At 40.8% G+C, this 18,900-nt stretch overlaps 1 protein-coding gene across 1 annotated transcript; it reads right to left on the reverse strand.

Moving 5' to 3' along the window:
- Positions 1 to 11,576: 11,576 nt before the first annotated feature.
- LOC138877496 (uncharacterized) lies at positions 11,577 to 12,663 on the reverse strand. The gene is made up of 2 exons (XM_070157107.1): positions 12,205 to 12,663; positions 11,577 to 12,011 (listed from the first exon to the last, which is right to left on the reverse strand). The coding sequence occupies exons 1-2, from the start codon at positions 12,661 to 12,663 to the stop codon at positions 11,577 to 11,579; spliced, it is 894 nt and encodes a 297-aa protein (XP_070013208.1).
- Between the last annotated feature and the right edge of the window lie 6,237 nt (positions 12,664 to 18,900).

Here is an 18,900-nt window from a genome sequence, read left to right on the forward strand (position 1 = left end):
AATATGGAGTCATTCTTTTCCTCGATTCGGGATTAAAATTGGTGACTTGGGACACCCTAAATCTCCCAAGTGGCGACTCTGAAATAAATAAACAAGTCCCGTTTCGATTGTCCTTTAATTGGAAAAACTCCCCTGTACCCTCGCGGGGACGGAAAAAGGAGGTGCGACAATAAGTATAAGGAACACCAAAGTTCAATTATCAACAAGGATCAGAAATCAAAGGCAAGTGCACGGCATCACCCTTCGTGCTTTTTCTCTCGTCCTCACCATAAGAATCAATATAATCGGCACGACATCACCCTTCGTGCTTTTACCTCACATAATCATGGCACGGAATTATCCTTTGTGCATTATCACTCATATCATGACACGGTATTGTACATCGTGCGGCACGACATCACTCTTCGTGCTTTTACCTCACAATATTGACACGGTATCACCATTCGTGCATTAACACTCTCAAAATCATGCACGACATCACCCTTTGTGCTTTACACTCTTCCTCACCCAAGAAACAATCACAAAGCAATTTGGGCAAGGGAATCAATAATATTGCAATAAAATCCCCGCAAGGGAACAAAAGCATAACAACAATATCCCGGCAAGGGAAACAATATCATGAATAATAACATCCCGGCAAGGAAGATAATATCAAAAGCAACAACATCCCGGTTAGGGAGACAATATCATAAACATCTTCTCTATCCCACAATTACTTCACAATTTAATTCTCAACTTGAGTCAACGCTCTACAATGTTGAATTAGAAATAATACTTCCGCAAGCCTTGTTCCACAATAGAAATCATCATATAAAGCATGAACAATACAGAACGGGTCACATTAATCATAGTATAAGACTCACGGGCATGCTTGACACCAATGTGTAGATACTCGTCACCATGCCTATATGTCGTACTCAACAATTAACGCATAGCAAATAAGACACAACTCCTAATCCCTCAAGCTAAGGCTAGACCAAACACTTATCTCAATACCACGAACATAATTCAAGCCTCAACTACCGCTTTACCTCTTGTTTCCACCACCAATTCGCTTGTATCTAGCCACAATTTACTTAACGACATCAATAAATGCTAAATGAATCAATTCCAATGCATGAAAATAGGTTTTATAAAGATTTCCCCAAAAAGTCAAAAATTGACCCCGGGCCCACATGGTTAAAACTCGAGGTTCGAACCAAAACCCGATTATCCATTCACCCACGAACCCAAATACATAATTTCTTTTGAAATCAGACCTCAAATCGAGGTCCAAATCCCCAAAAATTAAAAATCCTAAGTTCTACCCAAAACACCAAATTTTCCCCATGAAAACCCTTGATTTTGAGTTGAAATCATGTGAAAAGATATTAGAGATTAAAGAAAATGAGTTAAAAATGACTTAAAATCGATTTGGAGAAGAATATTTCTTTAGGAAATCGCCCAAGAGAGTTTAGGTTTTGAGAAAGTTTGAAAAATAAAGAATTTTCGGCTAAGTTATGATTTACACAGACGCAGATATCGCATTTGCAATGATATGTTAGCAAATACGAACTCGCAATTGCAACCAAAGCTTCGCAATTGCGAAGGAAGGCCTGACTCTGTTTTCTTCGCAAATGCGAACAATGTTAGCAATTGCGATGCCTGTCAAGGTCGCATTTGCGATATAAGCTTCGCAAATGGAAAGGTTCCCTATCTAGCCCAGTCTTCGCAAATGTGATGGGAGTTTGCAAATGCGAGCTCACAATTGCGATCCAGGCTTCGCAATTGCTAAGCCTGCAGACCTGCAATATACCAGCAGTTTTCCTAACTCAAATTTCACTCCATGGCCTATCCAAAACTCACCCGAGCCCTTGGGGCTCCAAACCAAACGTGCACACTAACCTAAAAACATCATACGGACTTGCTCGTGCAATCAAATCATCAAAATAACATTAATAACTATGAATTAAACCTCAAATTCATGAAATCACTCAAGAACACCAAAATTTCCAATTTCTCAACTTTAAGCCCGTTTTATACTAAACCAATTCCGATCTTTACCAAATTTTACAAACTCAACCTAATTATTATTTCAAACTTGTACCGGGCCCCGTAACCAAAATACGGGCCCAGTACCATCAATTTCAAACATCTTTTCATTTCCAAAAACTCTTATACTTTCCAGAAAATAATTTTCTTTAAAAATTCATTTTTCGGGCTTGGGACCTCGGAATTCGATTCTGGGCATATGCCCAATTCCCAAATTTTACTATGGACCCTATGAGACTATCAGATCACGGGTCCAGGTTTGTTTGCCAAGAATGTTGACCAAAGTCAACTTTATTCAATTTTAAAAGCCAATTTCCTTATTTTACTTAGTTTTCACACAAAAGTTTTCCGGAAATGCGCCTGGATTACGCACGCAAATTGAGGTGAGACAAGAAGCGGTTTTAAGGCCTCGGAAAGCAAAATCGACTTGTAAAACAAGTGATGACCTTTTAGGTCATCACATTCTCCATCTCTAAAACAGTCGTTCGTCCTCGAACGGACATAAAAAAGAAGTACCTGAGTCGGAGAAAAGATGGGGATATCGGCTCCGCATATCGGACTCGGACTCCCAGGTCGCTGCCTTAACGGGTTGACCTCTCCACTGAACATGAATAGAAGGAAAACTCTTTGATCTCAACTAACGAACCTTCCGGTCTAGAATAGCTACCGTCTCCTCCTCATAGGACAAGTCCTTGTCCAAGTGGACAGTGCTGAAATCTAACACGTGGGATGGATCGCCACGATACTTCCAAAGCATAGACACATGAAACACTGGATGCACGGATGATAAGCTAGGTGGCAATACAAGTCTGTAAGCCACCTCTCCCACTCGATCAAGAATCTCAAAAGGACCAATGAATCTAGGGCTAAGCTTGCCCCTTTTCTCAAATCTCATCATGCCCTTCATGGGTGACACCCGAAGCAACACCCACTCGCCGACCATGAATGCCACATCACGAACCTTATGGTCGGCATAAATCTTTTGCCTGGACTGAGCTGTACGAAGCCTATCCTGAATAATCCTGACCTTGTCCAAGGCATCCTGTACTAGGTCCATACCCAACAACCAAGCCTCCCCCAGCTCAAACTATCCAACCGGCGACCGACACCACCTACCATATAAAGCCTCGTAAGGAGCCATCTGGATACTCGGCTAGTAGCTATTGTTGTAGGGAAACTCCGCTAAAGGCAAGAGCTGATCCCACGAGCCTCCAAAGTCGATGACACAAGCTCGGAGAATATCCTCCAAAATCTAAATAGTACGCTCGGACTTCCCGTCCGTCTGAGGAGGAAACGCTGTGTTCAACTCACCTCATGTGCACAACTTACACTGAACCGCTTTCCAGAAATGTGAGGTAAACTGCGTACCTCGGTCCGAAATGATATACACAAACACACCATGAAAACGAACAATCTCCCGGATATAGATCTCAGCTAACCTCTCGGAAGAATAGGAGACTGCCACAGGAATGAAATGTGCTGACTTTGTCAACCTATCAACAATAACCCACACCGCGTCGAACTTCCTCTGAGTCCGTGGGAGTCCAACAACGAAGTCCATAGTGATACGCTCCCACTTCCACTCAGGAATATCAATCTTCTGGAACAAACCACCAGGTCTCTGATGCTCATACTTTACTTGCTGACAATTCAAACACTGAGCCACATATGCAACAGTATCCTTCTTCATCCTCCTCCACCAATAATACTGCCGAAAATCCTGATACATCTTAGCGGTGCGCGGATAAATAGAGTACCGAGAACTATGAGTCTCCTCTAAAATTAACTCTCGAAGCCCATCCACATTAGGCACACAAACGTGACCCCGCATCCTCAAAACTCCATCATCTCCTAATGTAACCTGCTTGGCACCTTCGTGTTGCACCTTGTCCTTAAGGACACACAAATGAGGATCATCATACTGCCGATCTAGGATATTCTCAAATAATGAAGAACGAGCGACTGTGCAAGCTAACACATGGCTGGGCTCAGAAACATTCAACCTCATGAACTGATTGGCCAAATCCTGAACATCCAAAGCAAGTGGTCTCTCATCGAACAGAATATACGCAAGACTACCCATACTGGCTGACTTTCTACTCAAAGCATCGGCTACCACATTGGCCTTTCCCAGATGATATAAGATGGTGATATCATAGTCTTTCAATAGCTCCAACCACCTTCTCTGCCTCAAATTTAGATCCTTCTGCTTGAACAAATACTGTAGACTCTTATGATCCGTGAACACGTCACATGACACGCCATACAGATAATGCCTCCAAATCTTCAATGCGTCAACAATGGATGCTAACTCCAAATCATGAACTGGATAATTCTTCTCATGAATCTTCAACTGACGTGAAGCATAAGCAATGACCTTGCCATCCTGCATCAACACTGCACCAAGTCCAATACAAGATGCATCACAATAAACTGTATATGACCCTAAACCTGGGGGCAAAACCAACACCGATGCCGTAGTCAAAGCTGTTTTGAGCTTCTGAAAGCTCACCTCACACTCGTCTGACCATCTGAACTGGGCACCCTTCTGTGTCAACCTAATCATCGGGGCTGTAATAGATGAAAACCCCTCCACAAATCGACGGTAATAGCCTGCCAAACCTAAGAAACTCTAGATCTCTGTAGCTAATGCGGGTCTAGGCCAGTTCTTGACTGCCTATATCTTCTTTAGGTCCACCTGAATACTCTCTGCTGAAACAACGTGACACAAGAATGCAACTTAACTCAACCAGAACTCACACTTCGAAAACTTAGCATACAACTGACTATCTCTCAGAGTCTAAAGAATAACTCTCAGATGCTGCTCATGCTCCTCCCGGCTGCAGGAATAGATCAAAATATCATCAATGAAGACTATCACAAATGAATCCAAGAAAGGCTTGAACACTCGGTTCATCAAATCCATAAAAGCTACTGGGGCATTGGTCAACTCGAATGACATCACCAAGAACTCATAATGCCCGTACCGAGTGCGAAAAGCTGTCTTAGGGACATCGGATGCCCTAATCCTCAACTGATGGTAGCTAGATCTCAAGTCAATATTTGAAAATACCTTGTCACCCTGAAGCTGATCAAACAAATCATCAATCCTCGGCAACGAATACTTATTCTTGATTGTAACCTTGTTCAACTATCGATAATCTATACATATCCTCATCGATCCGTCCTTCTTTTTAACAAACAACACCAACGCACCCCAAGGCAAGACACTAGGTCTAATAAAGCCTTTATCAAGCAAGTGTTGCAACTGCTCCTTCAATTCTTTCAACTCAGGCGGGGCCATACGATACAGCGGGATAGAAATGGGCTGAGTGCCTGGAGCCAAATCAATGCAGAAGTCAATATCTTTGTCAGGTGGAATACCCGGCATGTCTAAAGGAAATACCTTAGGAAACTTACGGACAACAAGCACAAAATACATAGAAGGAACCTCAGCACTAGAATCACGAACATATGCCAAATAGGCCAAACACCCCTTCTTGACCATACGTTGAGCCTTCATATATGAGATAACCCTACGGGTAGAATCACTAGGAGTCTCTCTCCACTCTAAATGAGGTAAACTGGGCAAGGCTAAAGTTACAGTCTTGGCATGATAGTCCAAGATAGCGAGGTAAGGTGATAACCAGTCCATCCCCAATATGACATCAAAATCAACCATGTCCAAAAGTAATAAATCTACTCGAGTCTCAAGACCCCCAATCACAACTATACATGAACGATGGACACGATATACCATAATAGAATCACCCACCAATGGAGACACATATACAGAAGCACTCAAGGAATCACTAGGCATGACCAGATATGGTACAAAATAAGATGACACATAGGAGTATGTAGACCTTGGATCAAATAAAACTGAAGCATCTCTACTACAAACTAGAACAATACCTGTGATAACTGCATCAGAAGCCTCAGCCTCAGGCATGGCTAGAAGAGCATAACATCGGGGCTAGGCCTCACCACTCTAAACTATATCTCTGGGACGGCCTCTTGTTGGCTAGCCTCCACCTCTAGCGGCCTGACCTCCACCTCTAATACCTCTACCTCTACCTCCACCTCTATCCGACTGAGTGGGTGGTGGAACACTCGGTGCCTAAACCATGGCATGGGAACCCTAATGCTGAGAGCTGCTCGGTGTTTGAGGGCAAAATCTAGAAATATGCCTCGTATCGCCACATGTATAACAAGCCGTCGGCTGCTGAGACTGCTGACCCTGATGGCCTGAATAGCCACTCTGAAAACTCTGGAGCGGTGGTGCACTGATAGGAGCTAACAGTGCACTGTAGGGTAGCTGATCAGAATACTGCATATGAGAACCATAGCCACCTGGAGCACCGTGAGAAGCCTGAAGTGCTGAATGAAACGGCCTGGAAGGATGGCCTCTAACAAAAGAATCCCTGCCTCCAGATGAGGCACTACTGAATCTGCGCGAATGACGAGGCTTCTTTTCTGACCCCTGACCACTCCCTTGTGATAGAACCATCTCAACTCTCCTAGCCACATTGGACGCCTCCTGAAAATAAATCTCGCTCTCCGTCTCCTTAGCCATCTGTAATCGGATAGGCTGAATGAGTCCCTCAATGAACCTCCTCACTCTCTCTCTCAGTAGGAAGTATAAGAAGAGCATGACGGTCCAAGTCAATAAATTTGGTCTCGTACTGAGTAACAATCACAGAACCCTACTGGAGACGCTCAAACTACCTCCAAAAGTTCTCCCTCTGAGTGATAGGAAGAAAATTCTCTAGAAATAGCTGAGAAAACTGATCCCAAGTCAAATCTGGTGACCCAGCTAGTCTAGCCAAACAATAATCTCTCCACTAAGTCTTGGCGGATCCATACAAATGAAAACAGCAAAGTCGACCCCATTGGTCTCCACTATCCCCATGTTCCGAAGAACCTCATGGCAACTGTTCAAATAATCCTGGGGATTCTCAGAAGATGTACCACCAAAAGTAGTAGTGAAGAGCTTGGTGAACCTGTCCAATCTCCACAAGGCATCAACAGACATAGCTGGCCCCTCTCCGGTCTGTGCCACAATACCAGGCTGAACTACCCCAACTGACTTAGCTGCTGGAGACTGAAATTGGGGAGCCATCTGCTCCGGAGTGTGAGTAGTAGGAGTCTGGGCTCCTCCTCCATCCTGAGAGACGGCTGGTGCTACAAGAAGCAAGCCTTCCTGGGAAACATTCTCCATAAGGCCCACTAGACGGACCAGAGCATCCTAAAGTACCGGGGTGGCAATGAACCCCTCTGGGACTTGAGCTGGTTCTACTGGAACTGTCTGGGCTAGAACCTCATCGTCAAACTCAACCTAAGGCTCCGCCGCTGGTGCTACTGCTCGAGCTCTAGGCTGAGCCCTACCTCTGCCTCAGGCCCTAGCATGGCCTCGACCTCTACCCCTCACAAGAGCTGCTACTGGGGGCTCGAGCTGCTGGTCAGCTGATGAAGCGGTATGTGTTCTCACCATCTGCGAAAAAACAGAGAGGAAATTCAATTAGCATTGAGAAATCAAGTCGCACGACAGGAAAGAATAGATGTGAACTTTTTCCTAAGTCTGTAGCCTTTGGGGGATACATACAGACGTCTACGTACCGATCCCTCAGACTCTACTAAGCTTGTCCGTGGATTGTGAGATCTAAGCAAACTAGAGCTCTGATACAAACTTGTCACGACCTGGATTTATCACCTTCGGGAGTTGTGATAGCGCCTACTAGTGATCTAGGCAAGCCAATAATTTTCAATACTTACCATTTCCATTTTAAATCCTTTAACAGTTATGAATTAAATAAGCAGAAGAACGAAATGTAACAATTTAAATATAACCGATACAAATCCGTAAACATAAACTACCCAAAATGGTGTCACAATTTCACAGACTGTCTAAGAGTACTACAAATAAGGGTCTGAAAGATAAATACAAAGCTGTTTCTGAAATACATAAAAGAAACAAAATGGGAAGTTAGAAAGAGACGTCAAGGCCTGCGGACGCCTGGATGACTACCTCGGGTCGCCTGATAGACTGAAGCAGCAATCTCACTAAGGTCCAAAAGCTGTAGCACTGGGATCTGCACACAGTACAAAGTGTAGTATCAACACAACCGACCCCATTTGCTGGTAAGTGCCTAGCCTAACCTCAACAAAGTAGTGACGAGGATAGGACAAGACTACCAAATAAACTTGTGCAGTTAAATCATACACAACAGAAAATAAAGACAGAAATGTACAGTTAAGGATAGGCGGAGGAAACATGCTACGGGGAACATCAAGTAATAACAGAAAAATAACAGATAAATATAAGGAATGCCAAACTTCAATTACCAACAAGGATCATAAATCAAAGGCAAGTGCACGGCATCACCCTTCGTGCTTTTACTCTCTTCCTCACCATAAGAATCAATATAATCGGCACGGCATCACCCTTCGTGCTTTTACCTCACATAATCATGGCACAGAATTATCCTTCGTGCATTATCACTCATATCATGGAACGATATTGTACATCGTGCGGCGCAACATCACCCTTCATACTTTTACCTCACAATATTGACACGGCATCACCCTTCGTGCATTAACACTCTCAAAATCATGCACGACATCACCCTTCGTGCTTTACACTCTTCCTCACCCAAGCAACAATCACAAAGCAATTTGGGCAAGGGAATCAATAATATTGCAATAAAATCCCGGCAAGGGAACAAAAGCATAACAACAATATCCCAGCAAGGGAAACAATATCATGAATAATAACATCCTGGAAAGGGAGATAATATCAAAAGCAACAACATCCCGGCAAGGGAGACAATATCAAGAGCAACAACATCCCGGCAAGGGAGACAATATCATAAACCACTTCTCTATCCCACAATTACTTCACAATTCAATTCTCAACTTGAGCCAACGCTCTACAATTTTCAATTACCAATAATACTTCCACAAGCCTTGTTCCATAATAGAAATCATGATATAAACCATGAACAATACGAAACAGGTCACATTAATCATAGTATAAGACTCACGGGCATGCTTGACACCAACGTATAGATATTCGTCGCCATTCCTATACGTCATACTCAACAATTAACACATAGCAAATAAGACACAACTCCTAATCCCTCAAGCTAAGGTTAGACCAAACACTTACCTCGATGCCACGAACACAATTCAAGCCTCAACTACCGTTTTACCTCTTGTTTCCACCACCAATTCGCTTGTATCTAGCCACAATTTACTTAACGACATCAATAAATACTAAATGAATCAATTCCAATTCATGAAAATAGGTTTTATAAAGATTTCTCCAAAAAGTCAAAAATTGACCTCGGGCCCACATGGTCAAAACCCAAGGTTCAAACCAAAACCCGATTACCCATTCACCCATGAACCCAAATATATAATTTGTTTTGAAATTAGATCTCAAATCGAGGTCCAAATCCCCAAAAATTAAAAATCCTAAGTCTACCTAAAACACCCAATTTTCCCCATGAAAAGCCTTGATTTTGAGTTGAAATCATGTGAAAAGATGTTAGAGATTAAAGAAAATGAGTTAGAAATTACTTACAATCGATTTGGAGAAGAACTTTTCTTTAGGAAATCGCCCATGAGAGTTTAGGTTAGAAAGTTTGAAAAATGAAGAATTTGCGGCTAAGTTATGATTTACACAGGCGTAGATATTGCATTTGCGATGATATGTTCGCAAATGCAAAGTTGCAATTACGGCCAAAGCTTCGCAATTGCGAAGGAAGGCCTGCCTCTGTTTTCTTCGCAAATGAGAACAATGTTCGCAATTGCGGTGCCTGTCAAGGTCACATTTGCAACATAAGCTTCGCAAATGCAAAGGTTCCCTATCCATCCCAGTCTTTGCAAATGCGATCTCGCAATTGTGAGCCAGGCTTCACAATTGCGAAGCCTGCAGACCTACAATCCACCAGTAGTTTTCCTAAGTCAAATTTCACTCCGTGGCCTATCCAAAACCACCCAAGCCCTTGGGGCTCCAAACCAAACATGCACACTAACCTAAAAACATCATACATACTTGCTAGTGCTATCAAATCATCAAAATAACATCAACAACTATGAATTAAACCCCAAATCATGGAGTTACTCAAGAACACCAAAATTTCCAATTTCTCAACATTTAGTCCGTTTTATACAAAACTGATTTCGATCATTACCAAATTTTATTGATTCAACATAATTATTATTTCAAACTTGTACCGGGCTCCGGAACCAAAATACGAGCCCGATACCATCAATTTCAAACATCATTTCATTTCCAAAAACTCTTATACTTTCCAGAAAACATTTTTTAAAAAAAATTCATTTCTCGGGCTTGGGACCTCAGAATTCAATCCGGGCATATGCCCAAGTCCTAAATTTTACTACGGACCTATGAGACCGTCAGATCATAGGTTCGGGTTCGTGTACCATGAATGTTGACCAAACTCAACTTTATTCAATTTTAAAAACCAATTTCCTTATTTTGCTTAGTTTTCACATAAAAGGTTTCCGGAAACGTGCCCAAACTGCACATCCAAATTGAGGTGAGACAAGAAGAGGTTTTTAAGGCCTCGAAACACAGAATTGACTTGTAAAATAAGTGATGACCTTTTGGGTCATCACAGAAGTCCTAAGGCTTGGGAAAGGCAGAGGGTTGGTTTTGGGCTTGGAGAAGGTTCCGCATATTTTGAAGAATGTCATCATTCTTCTTCTTTTCCATGGTGAGCTCAGTTCTGAGAGCATCCCTCTCAAATTCAACCTCTGCTAAGCGAGCCTTCAGCCTAGCTATCTCAGCATCCTTGGCCCTACACTCCTGCACTAGAGCTCTGACTTTGCTATTTATAGGTGTCTTCTTGGATGAACCAGGTTTATTGGGAATGGCAGTGACCTCATAGTCACAAGCAATCAAAGTGTTGATTCCAAAGTGATATTATTTGTATCCATTTCCCACTTCTTCAGAGGCACCTTACAAGGATCAAGCGCAGTAGTCAGAATAAACCCATAAGGAGTAGTATGGGCTTTGGAGCCATTGATAACCCTGTCCAGTAGCTTGATAATAAATGCAGGCCAGTTGATCTACCTTCCACTTTCAAGACACTCCATCAACACCAAGTCCATATAGTAAGCAATGTGCCTTCTTTCCTGCCTAGGCAGTAAGCACTTGTTGACAAATTCAAATAGAACTTTGTGTTGTGGCTTTATTCACTCTTATGAACAACTTTGGCCTCATTCACTTTTGAGACATCACAGAATCTCCTAATTATTGCAAGGGTAGTAGGAAGGGAGTCCAAACTTGGCCATATTTGCCTTGTGTAGTCATCATATCCCTCAACAGGGATGTTAAGAATCCCACCCAGCTTCTCTGCATCGAAGGTCACTTGAACCCCTTTCACTTGGCTAGTAACTTTGCCATCCTTGACCTCTGTATTGTCCATGAATTCAATGATCTCATTCCTAGCCAACCTACCATCCAACTGAAGGACCATGTCCTTCCATCCCTGAGCAACTAAAGCATCAATCAATCAAACCATCCCTGGTTCCACCAAATCCTTCAGAAGTCTACCCTTCAAGATTTTTCTCTTGCCAAACTTGGCCAGTTTGTCTTGTTCATCATTAGATTCACTCTCTTCTTCACCACTCCATTCCTCCTCCTCAGTAATTCTAATTTGTTTGTTTTTCATTGTAGACCTTATCCTCTTGACCAATGAAGGTTCAGTAGTCTCAAACACAGTTGAAGACTTCTTGGAAGAAGTCTTGGTCTTTTTGGGCTTGGGGGTCTGAACCTCCACAGTTGTATGTTCCTCCTGATGGACCTGTTCAATCTCCTCAACATCAATAGCCGCAGAGGACTCTACAACCTTAGCTTTTCTTTTATCCATCCTCTTCTTCTTGCTTTCAGCCAAAGCCTTTTGTAATTCACTCTCACTCTGTTTCACCATACTTCTTGTTGCTCTTCCCTTTGGCAAGGGAATTTCAGCAGTTGTTGGGTAATTAGCCTTTCTTTTCTTGGTATTCTTTGTAGTGCTGGGAACCTTAGGTATTGGTGTTCTCCTTTCTTGGGATTATAACTTGCACCTACTTTCTTCAGAAGGTCTGCTAGGGTTTCTTCAATAGATGAACCAGGTTCATCCACATGAGAAATAAATTTACCAAACCCTCAGCAGCCTCCCCTAATCCACTTCCCCCTGTTTTCTTGCCACTTTCTCCTACAATTTCATCCTCAGTCCCACAGATTGCTGGTTTAACCATCTCAAAGGTGGGTAGCGAATCAACCACTTCTATCCCTGTTCCCCTCACATGACAGCTTGCACCCTCACTCTCTTTTTCTTTTTCATTTTTACCTCCTCTCCTTCTCGACTCAGGCATTTCCACATTTCTAACAGACCCAACAAGAACAAACCTATTTTCTACACTTTGAACCAAAACGGAACGTACCTTAGAAGGGGAACTCTGAATCTTCTCATAATCAGAAGACCCAGTTCCTTCCCCCTCACTTGCAGACTTGAAGGAATTGTCTGAGTGTTCAGATTCTTGGGCTTGGCTAGCCTTCAATTGTGCATTCAATCTTTTTGACAGTGCACCTCTAGCTACAGTTTTACGAGCGAGCATCTTAACACATCTCCTCCTAGGCTGGGGGTTGTACTGGGTTGAGGAGGTATGGAGGAATCAGAAGAGGTAGGTTGTGGAGGAGCACCTGGGTTATCTTGAGAGTTTGACATAGTGACTGATTTCGTGAGAGAATTTGTGAGTTTGGCTTTTGGAAGAGAGAACAATTGAGAGTGAAAGAAATTTTGACGGTTTTGGAAAAATGAGGGTGGTAGAAGGTGATGATGGGTTTTTAAAGAGAGAAACTTAATTAATTACTAAAGGTAGCATTTTGCAGTCAAATAGAAGTCCAATAAACCTAAAATTTCAAGTTGAATGAGCGGTTAAGCTTCCCTAGATTTTAGGCAATTTATGTAGTGAGAATTCTAGTAGAGACGGAACTGGTTCAACAAATAAACAGATATGATTTTCTGATGTTTTTGAACATAGGTAGGACTCTACTCATGATTTAATTATTTATATTTCTAATTGTGTAGAGTATAGAAAATATACCTTGTTATTTAGATGAACCAATACTGATGAACCAGCTTCTTCATTTAGAATCCTCTTGATCATGCCTCTATTTTCCAAAGTAGAGAAATTTGTTAGAGATCAATGAGTCATATCAACACATGTCACATGAGTATACTATTTACAGTATGAATCTGAGTAAACATTAATCTAGATATTTACACAAGTTCCAGATTTCCTAGCCAATTTTTTTTTCATTGTGCATTTTGAGCCGATCCCATTAGGTTATCTTAATCATCCCTAATTCTAACCTGTTCCTTTCAAAGATTTCTCTACTCAGTGCTTTAGTAAAGATGTCAGCAATCTGCTTATCAGTAGCACAAAATTCTATAGTAATCAATCCTTTCTCATAGTTGTCCCTTAAGAAGTGATGTCTAACATCTATGTGCTTAGTCCTCTTATGATGAACTAGGCTATTAGTCATACTAATAGCTTTAGCGTTATCACAAAAAAATAGGTATGCAACCAACTTCAATGCCAAAATCCATCAACTGCTATTTGATCCACAGCAGTTGAGCACAACAAGAGGCAGTTGCAACATACTCATCCTCAGCAGTGGATAAGGCCACTGAATTCTTCTTTTTAGTGGCCCATGATACCAGACATGAACCAAGAAAATGAGCCATATCTGAGGTGCTTTTCCTATCTACAAGGAAACCTGCATAGTCAGCATCAACATATCCTACTAGATTAAAGTTACTACCTTTAGGTTGCCAAAGGCAAAGGTCAATAGTGCCCTTCAAATATCTTAGTATCCTCTTGACAACAGTCAAGTGGGATTCCTTAGGATTTGCTTGAAAACGAGCACAAAGCCCTACACTAAAAACAATGTCAGGTCTACTATTAGTAAGATAAAAAAGTGAACCAATTATACCCCTATACAACTTCTGATCAACAGATGAACTAGGTTCATCTATATCTAATTTAGCAGTTGTTGCAATGGGTGTGTCTATTTCCTTGATTCATCTATTTAAAACTTCTTAATCAACTCTTTTGCATATTTTTGCTGATGGATCATGGTTCCATTTGAGTTTTGCTTGATCTGTAAGCCTAAGAAGAAGTTAAGCTCACCCATCATACTCATTTCAAATTCACTCCTCATTAATTTAGCAAATTCCTTACTAAGTTTTTCAGTGGTTTCCCCAAAGAATTTGTCATCAACATATATTTGTACTACTAGTAGATCCTTACCTTTTTCCCTCAAGAATAGAGTGCTATCAATGTTACCTCTTTTGTATCCATGTTCAAATAGGAATTTGGATAGGCTTTCATACCATGCTCTAGGAGCCTGCTTGAGTCCATATAGGGCCTTATCCAGTTTGTATACATGATCTGGACACTCCTTACTTTCAAACCCTGGAGGTTGTTTGATAAAGACTTCTTCCTTTAAGTAGCCATTTAGGAAGGCACTCTTCACATCCATTTGGTGAAGGGTAAATTCCATGTGTGCTGAAAAGGCTATGAGGAGTCTTATTAAGTCCAGTCTTGCAATTGGAGCAAAGGTCTCATTATAGTCTATGCCCTCCTCTTGGCTATAATCTTGGACCACCAATCTTGCCTTATTCATTGTAATCGTTCCATCTTCATCAAGTTTGTTTCTGAAGAACCATTTAGTGCCAATTACTGATCTGTACTTGGGTTTTGTGACCAGATGCCACACTTGACTTCTTTTAAACTGATTGAGTTCATCTTGCATTGCATTTACCCAGTCTGCATCCTGCAAAGCATCAACAACATTTTTAGGTCCAATAAGAGATAGGAATGCATCAAAAGCACACAAATTCTTTAATTGAGATCTAGTTTTAACTCCATATGTTGGATTGGTAAGGATGTTCTCAATGGGATGAGAACTTTTATACTTGTAAGGTTTCACAACCAACTAATTTCTATTTGGAGTTTCTCCCAAGTTCTGTTGTTGAGGAACAGGCTGATGGACAGGTTGCATTTGGGAATTATATTCACTTCTTTTTTGTTCAGCTCCCCCTGTCAGGTTGCCCTAGATGGAAGAACATGTTCCATCACTTGTTCCTTCTTTTGGTGCAGCTTCAGCTTGAGCTGTGACTTCACTCAATTCTTTTACCAGCCCAATAACTTTATCTTCATGTTCCTATCTCTTAGAAAGAATGTTAGTTTCATCAAAAACCATATGTACACTTTCTTCTACACACAAAGTTCTTTTGTTTTACACTTTATAAGCTTTGCTATGTGAATAATATCCCAAGAATACTCCCTCATCACTTATGAGATCAAACTTACCTAGGGAGTCCTTTCCATTATTATGCAGAAAGCACTTTTGGTTTTCTCCCTTTAAGTAACTCATAGGGAGTCTTCTTTACAAGAGGTCTAGTCATGTACCTATTAATGATGTAACATGTAGTATTTACAGCCTCTTCTTAGAAGCTATGGGGCAGTTTACTAGAAAGAAGCATAGTCCTAGCCATATCTTCAAGAGTCCTATTCTTTATTTCAACTACTCCATTTTGTTGAGGAGTCCTAGGGGCAGAAAAATTATGATCTATGCCATGCTTATCACAAAATTCAGCAAATTAGCATTTTCAAATTCACTTCCATGATCAGACCAAATTGATGCAAGTTGATTACCTAGTTATTTCTGAGTTTTTCTAACAAAGGCAGGAAACATGTCAAATGCTTCATCCTTATATGTTAAAAACAATGTCCAAGTAAACCTAGAGTAATCATTAACAAGCACCATCACATATTTCTTACCACTTCTACTTAATGTTCTTATTGGACCAAAAAGATCCATATGAACCAGTTCCATCGACCTGGTCGTACTTACCACTTTCTTGCTTTTAAAAGAGGATCTTACCTGCTTCCCCCTTGCACAAGCCTCACAAACTTTGTCTTCCTTAAACTTGATGTTAGGTAACCCTATCACTAGGTCCTTGGAGACTAATTTGTTGAGTTGACTTAGACTTGCATGACCAAGTCTTTTGTGCTATAGGAGGGGATCATTGTCCAACACACTTAAGCAAGTGAGTTCATTTTCTGAAAGAGTGGACAAATGTACAATGTAAATATTATTAACTCTTTTTCCCTGCAAAAAAATCTTGTCAGTGGTAAGATTTATCACAAAACATTTCGTAGAAGTGAATGCTACCAAGTTACCTCTGTCACACAGTTGTGATACACTGATTAGGCTATATTTTAAGCCATCTATCAAGTAGACATTCTCAATAGAATGTGAGTCTGTCTTACCTATATTTCCAACCCCAATGATCTTACCTTTCTTACCATTTCCAAAGAAGACATTACCTCCTTTTAGGTCCTCAAGTGAAAGGAACTGGTTCTTACTTCCAGTCATATGCTTTGAGCAACCACTATCCATGTACCATATTTGGTTACTTCCCTTCACTTGGACCTGCAAAATCAAATCAGGGGTTAGTCTTAGGAAACCAAACTAGTTTGGGTCCCTTTGTATAGGGAAAGGGGTGAATTAAATTCTTTTTAGCCCATCCAGGCAGTCTATTTTTCCCTTTAACAAAGATTTGGTTCTTTTGACTGGCCTTTTCTTTTGCATTACACTCACTTTTGTAATGACCAGTCTTGCCAAAGTATGTGCAGAATTAGTTCTCAGGAAGTATGATGTACTTGCTTTTGGGTCCCACTTAGGTGCTGGGGTCCCATAACCAATTCTTCTCTTATTGCTACTGTGATGCTCTTGTAGCTAGGATAGTGCATCAGAGGACTTATTCCATTTGCAAGTTTTGTCTAGTTCATGCTTCACCTTTCCTAGATCTTCTTTTAGGACTCTTATCTGCTCATCTCTCTTGTACAACTCATTCTTCATTTTTCCTATATTTTCTTCTAAAGTGAGGTGTGTGTGATCAGCTTTTTTTTACCTATTCCTAGTTTTATTTTTAAATTTTCAGATCTAAGTTCTAAGACTGTGGTGTCATGTTCAAGAACCTGGTTCTTCAACTCAGTATTTTTACTATCACTTTCACTAGCCCTGAGTTCTAGATTTTTGCACTTAGCTTTTAGGATCACACATTCCCTAGACATCTATTCTTCTCATTGTTTATGACCTCAGACTCATCAATGAAGTCTAGTAGTAATTCAGATAGCTTTTATTTAGACAAAAATTTAATCTTGTCTTTAAGATAAATCACACTTACCTCTTGTTCATCATCTAATTCTCCAATCGCCATAAGTGCTTGTTCATCTGCAGTTTCATTTCTGAATCCTCATCTGAGCTTTCTCCCCAAGCAGCAACCATAGCCTTTGTTGATCCTTTGTTCTTCTTGGGTTGAACCTATTCCTTCTTCCTGTTTCTTCATTCAACCCTTTCTTTCTTCCATTCAATTTCCCACTAAGGATAATTTTTGATCATGTGGTCAGTCTTATCACATTTTTAGCAGCCCTTGTTGGTCAGTTTTTCAGGAGCCCTTGTTTTATTGAAGATTGCGCCTCTTGAAGAACCCTTTTCTCTCATTAGGTACTTCTTGAAATCCCTTGTGATCATAGCCATTTCATCATCCTCTAAGTCTGCACCTTCAGCTGTTCTGAGAGCCAGGATTATTTCCTTCTTGGGTGCATCCATCTTCATGGTTTTCCTTCTCAATTCATAGGTAGTGAGATTTAAAATTAGCTCATCTAACTTGAGAGTAGCAATGTTCTTTGATTCATGAATAACAGTAATTTTGCTTTCCCAAGTTATTGGCAAGACCCTTGTCAAGATTTTCTCAACCTTGTCTTCTTCAACGATAATTCTTCAAAGAGACTTAAGTTCATTTGTTAGTGTTGTGAACCTTGTCTATATCTCTTGGATGGTTTTTCCTTCCTTCATGGTAAAATTCTCATATTGAGAATACAACTGTGTTCCTTTTGATCTCTTTGCTTGCGAAGTTCCTTCATGGGCCACTTGTATAGTGTCTCAGATCTCCTTAGCAGTAATACAACTTTGAATTCTATTGTACTTGTCTGGACCTAGTCCATACACAAGCCATTTCTTGGCCTTGGAATTCTTTCCCACTTCTTCAAATCATCAGCAGTACAGTCAGCTCTAGTCTTTGATACATCTGCTCTTTCAACATTCTTCTTTGTAGTAGCTAGGGGACCATCAGTAACAATGTCCCAAAGTTTATAATCTTCTCGTATGATGTGATCTCGCATCCTGTTCTTTCACCAGGAATAGTACTTGCCATTAAAGAGTGGATGCCTAGCAGTGGATTGTCCTTCCCAATTTCCAGGTGGTGTATTCATCTTGATCTGTTCCTAAGGTGTTAGCCTCTTCAAGTATAACCTGCTCTGATACCAATTAATGTTCTATACTTCAATACCACTCAAGAGGGGGGGGGGAGTTAATTTGTGTGGTGCCCAATTTATCGTTTAACCTGATTGTAGAACGACATGGTTCTTCTATGTGTTTAACTACTACTATTGCAGAATAATAAATATAGAAATTATAGAAACCTGAGATTTTATGTAGAAAACACCTGGCTCAAAAGGTGAAAAAACCACGACTTACCTTCCAGTAGGATTTTCCCAAACTCTCCACTAAAATCACTGAGCCAAAAAGCTGCATTTACAAAAACTCTTTCGTAAACCTAGGATTAACTCTAATCCCGTTGTAGCACACAGCCTCAACTGTTGCGAAAATTTCAAGTTAACTCTAACTTGAAAACTCTAAGTAAATAAGACAATTGCTTCTAGATAAAGTTGAAAGGTACAATATTAAAACACCTACTACAATTGAACTAGAATAAA

This window comes from Nicotiana sylvestris, chromosome 9 (assembly GCF_000393655.2).
Source record: "Nicotiana sylvestris chromosome 9, ASM39365v2, whole genome shotgun sequence".
NCBI classification, from domain to species: domain Eukaryota; kingdom Viridiplantae; phylum Streptophyta; class Magnoliopsida; order Solanales; family Solanaceae; genus Nicotiana; species Nicotiana sylvestris.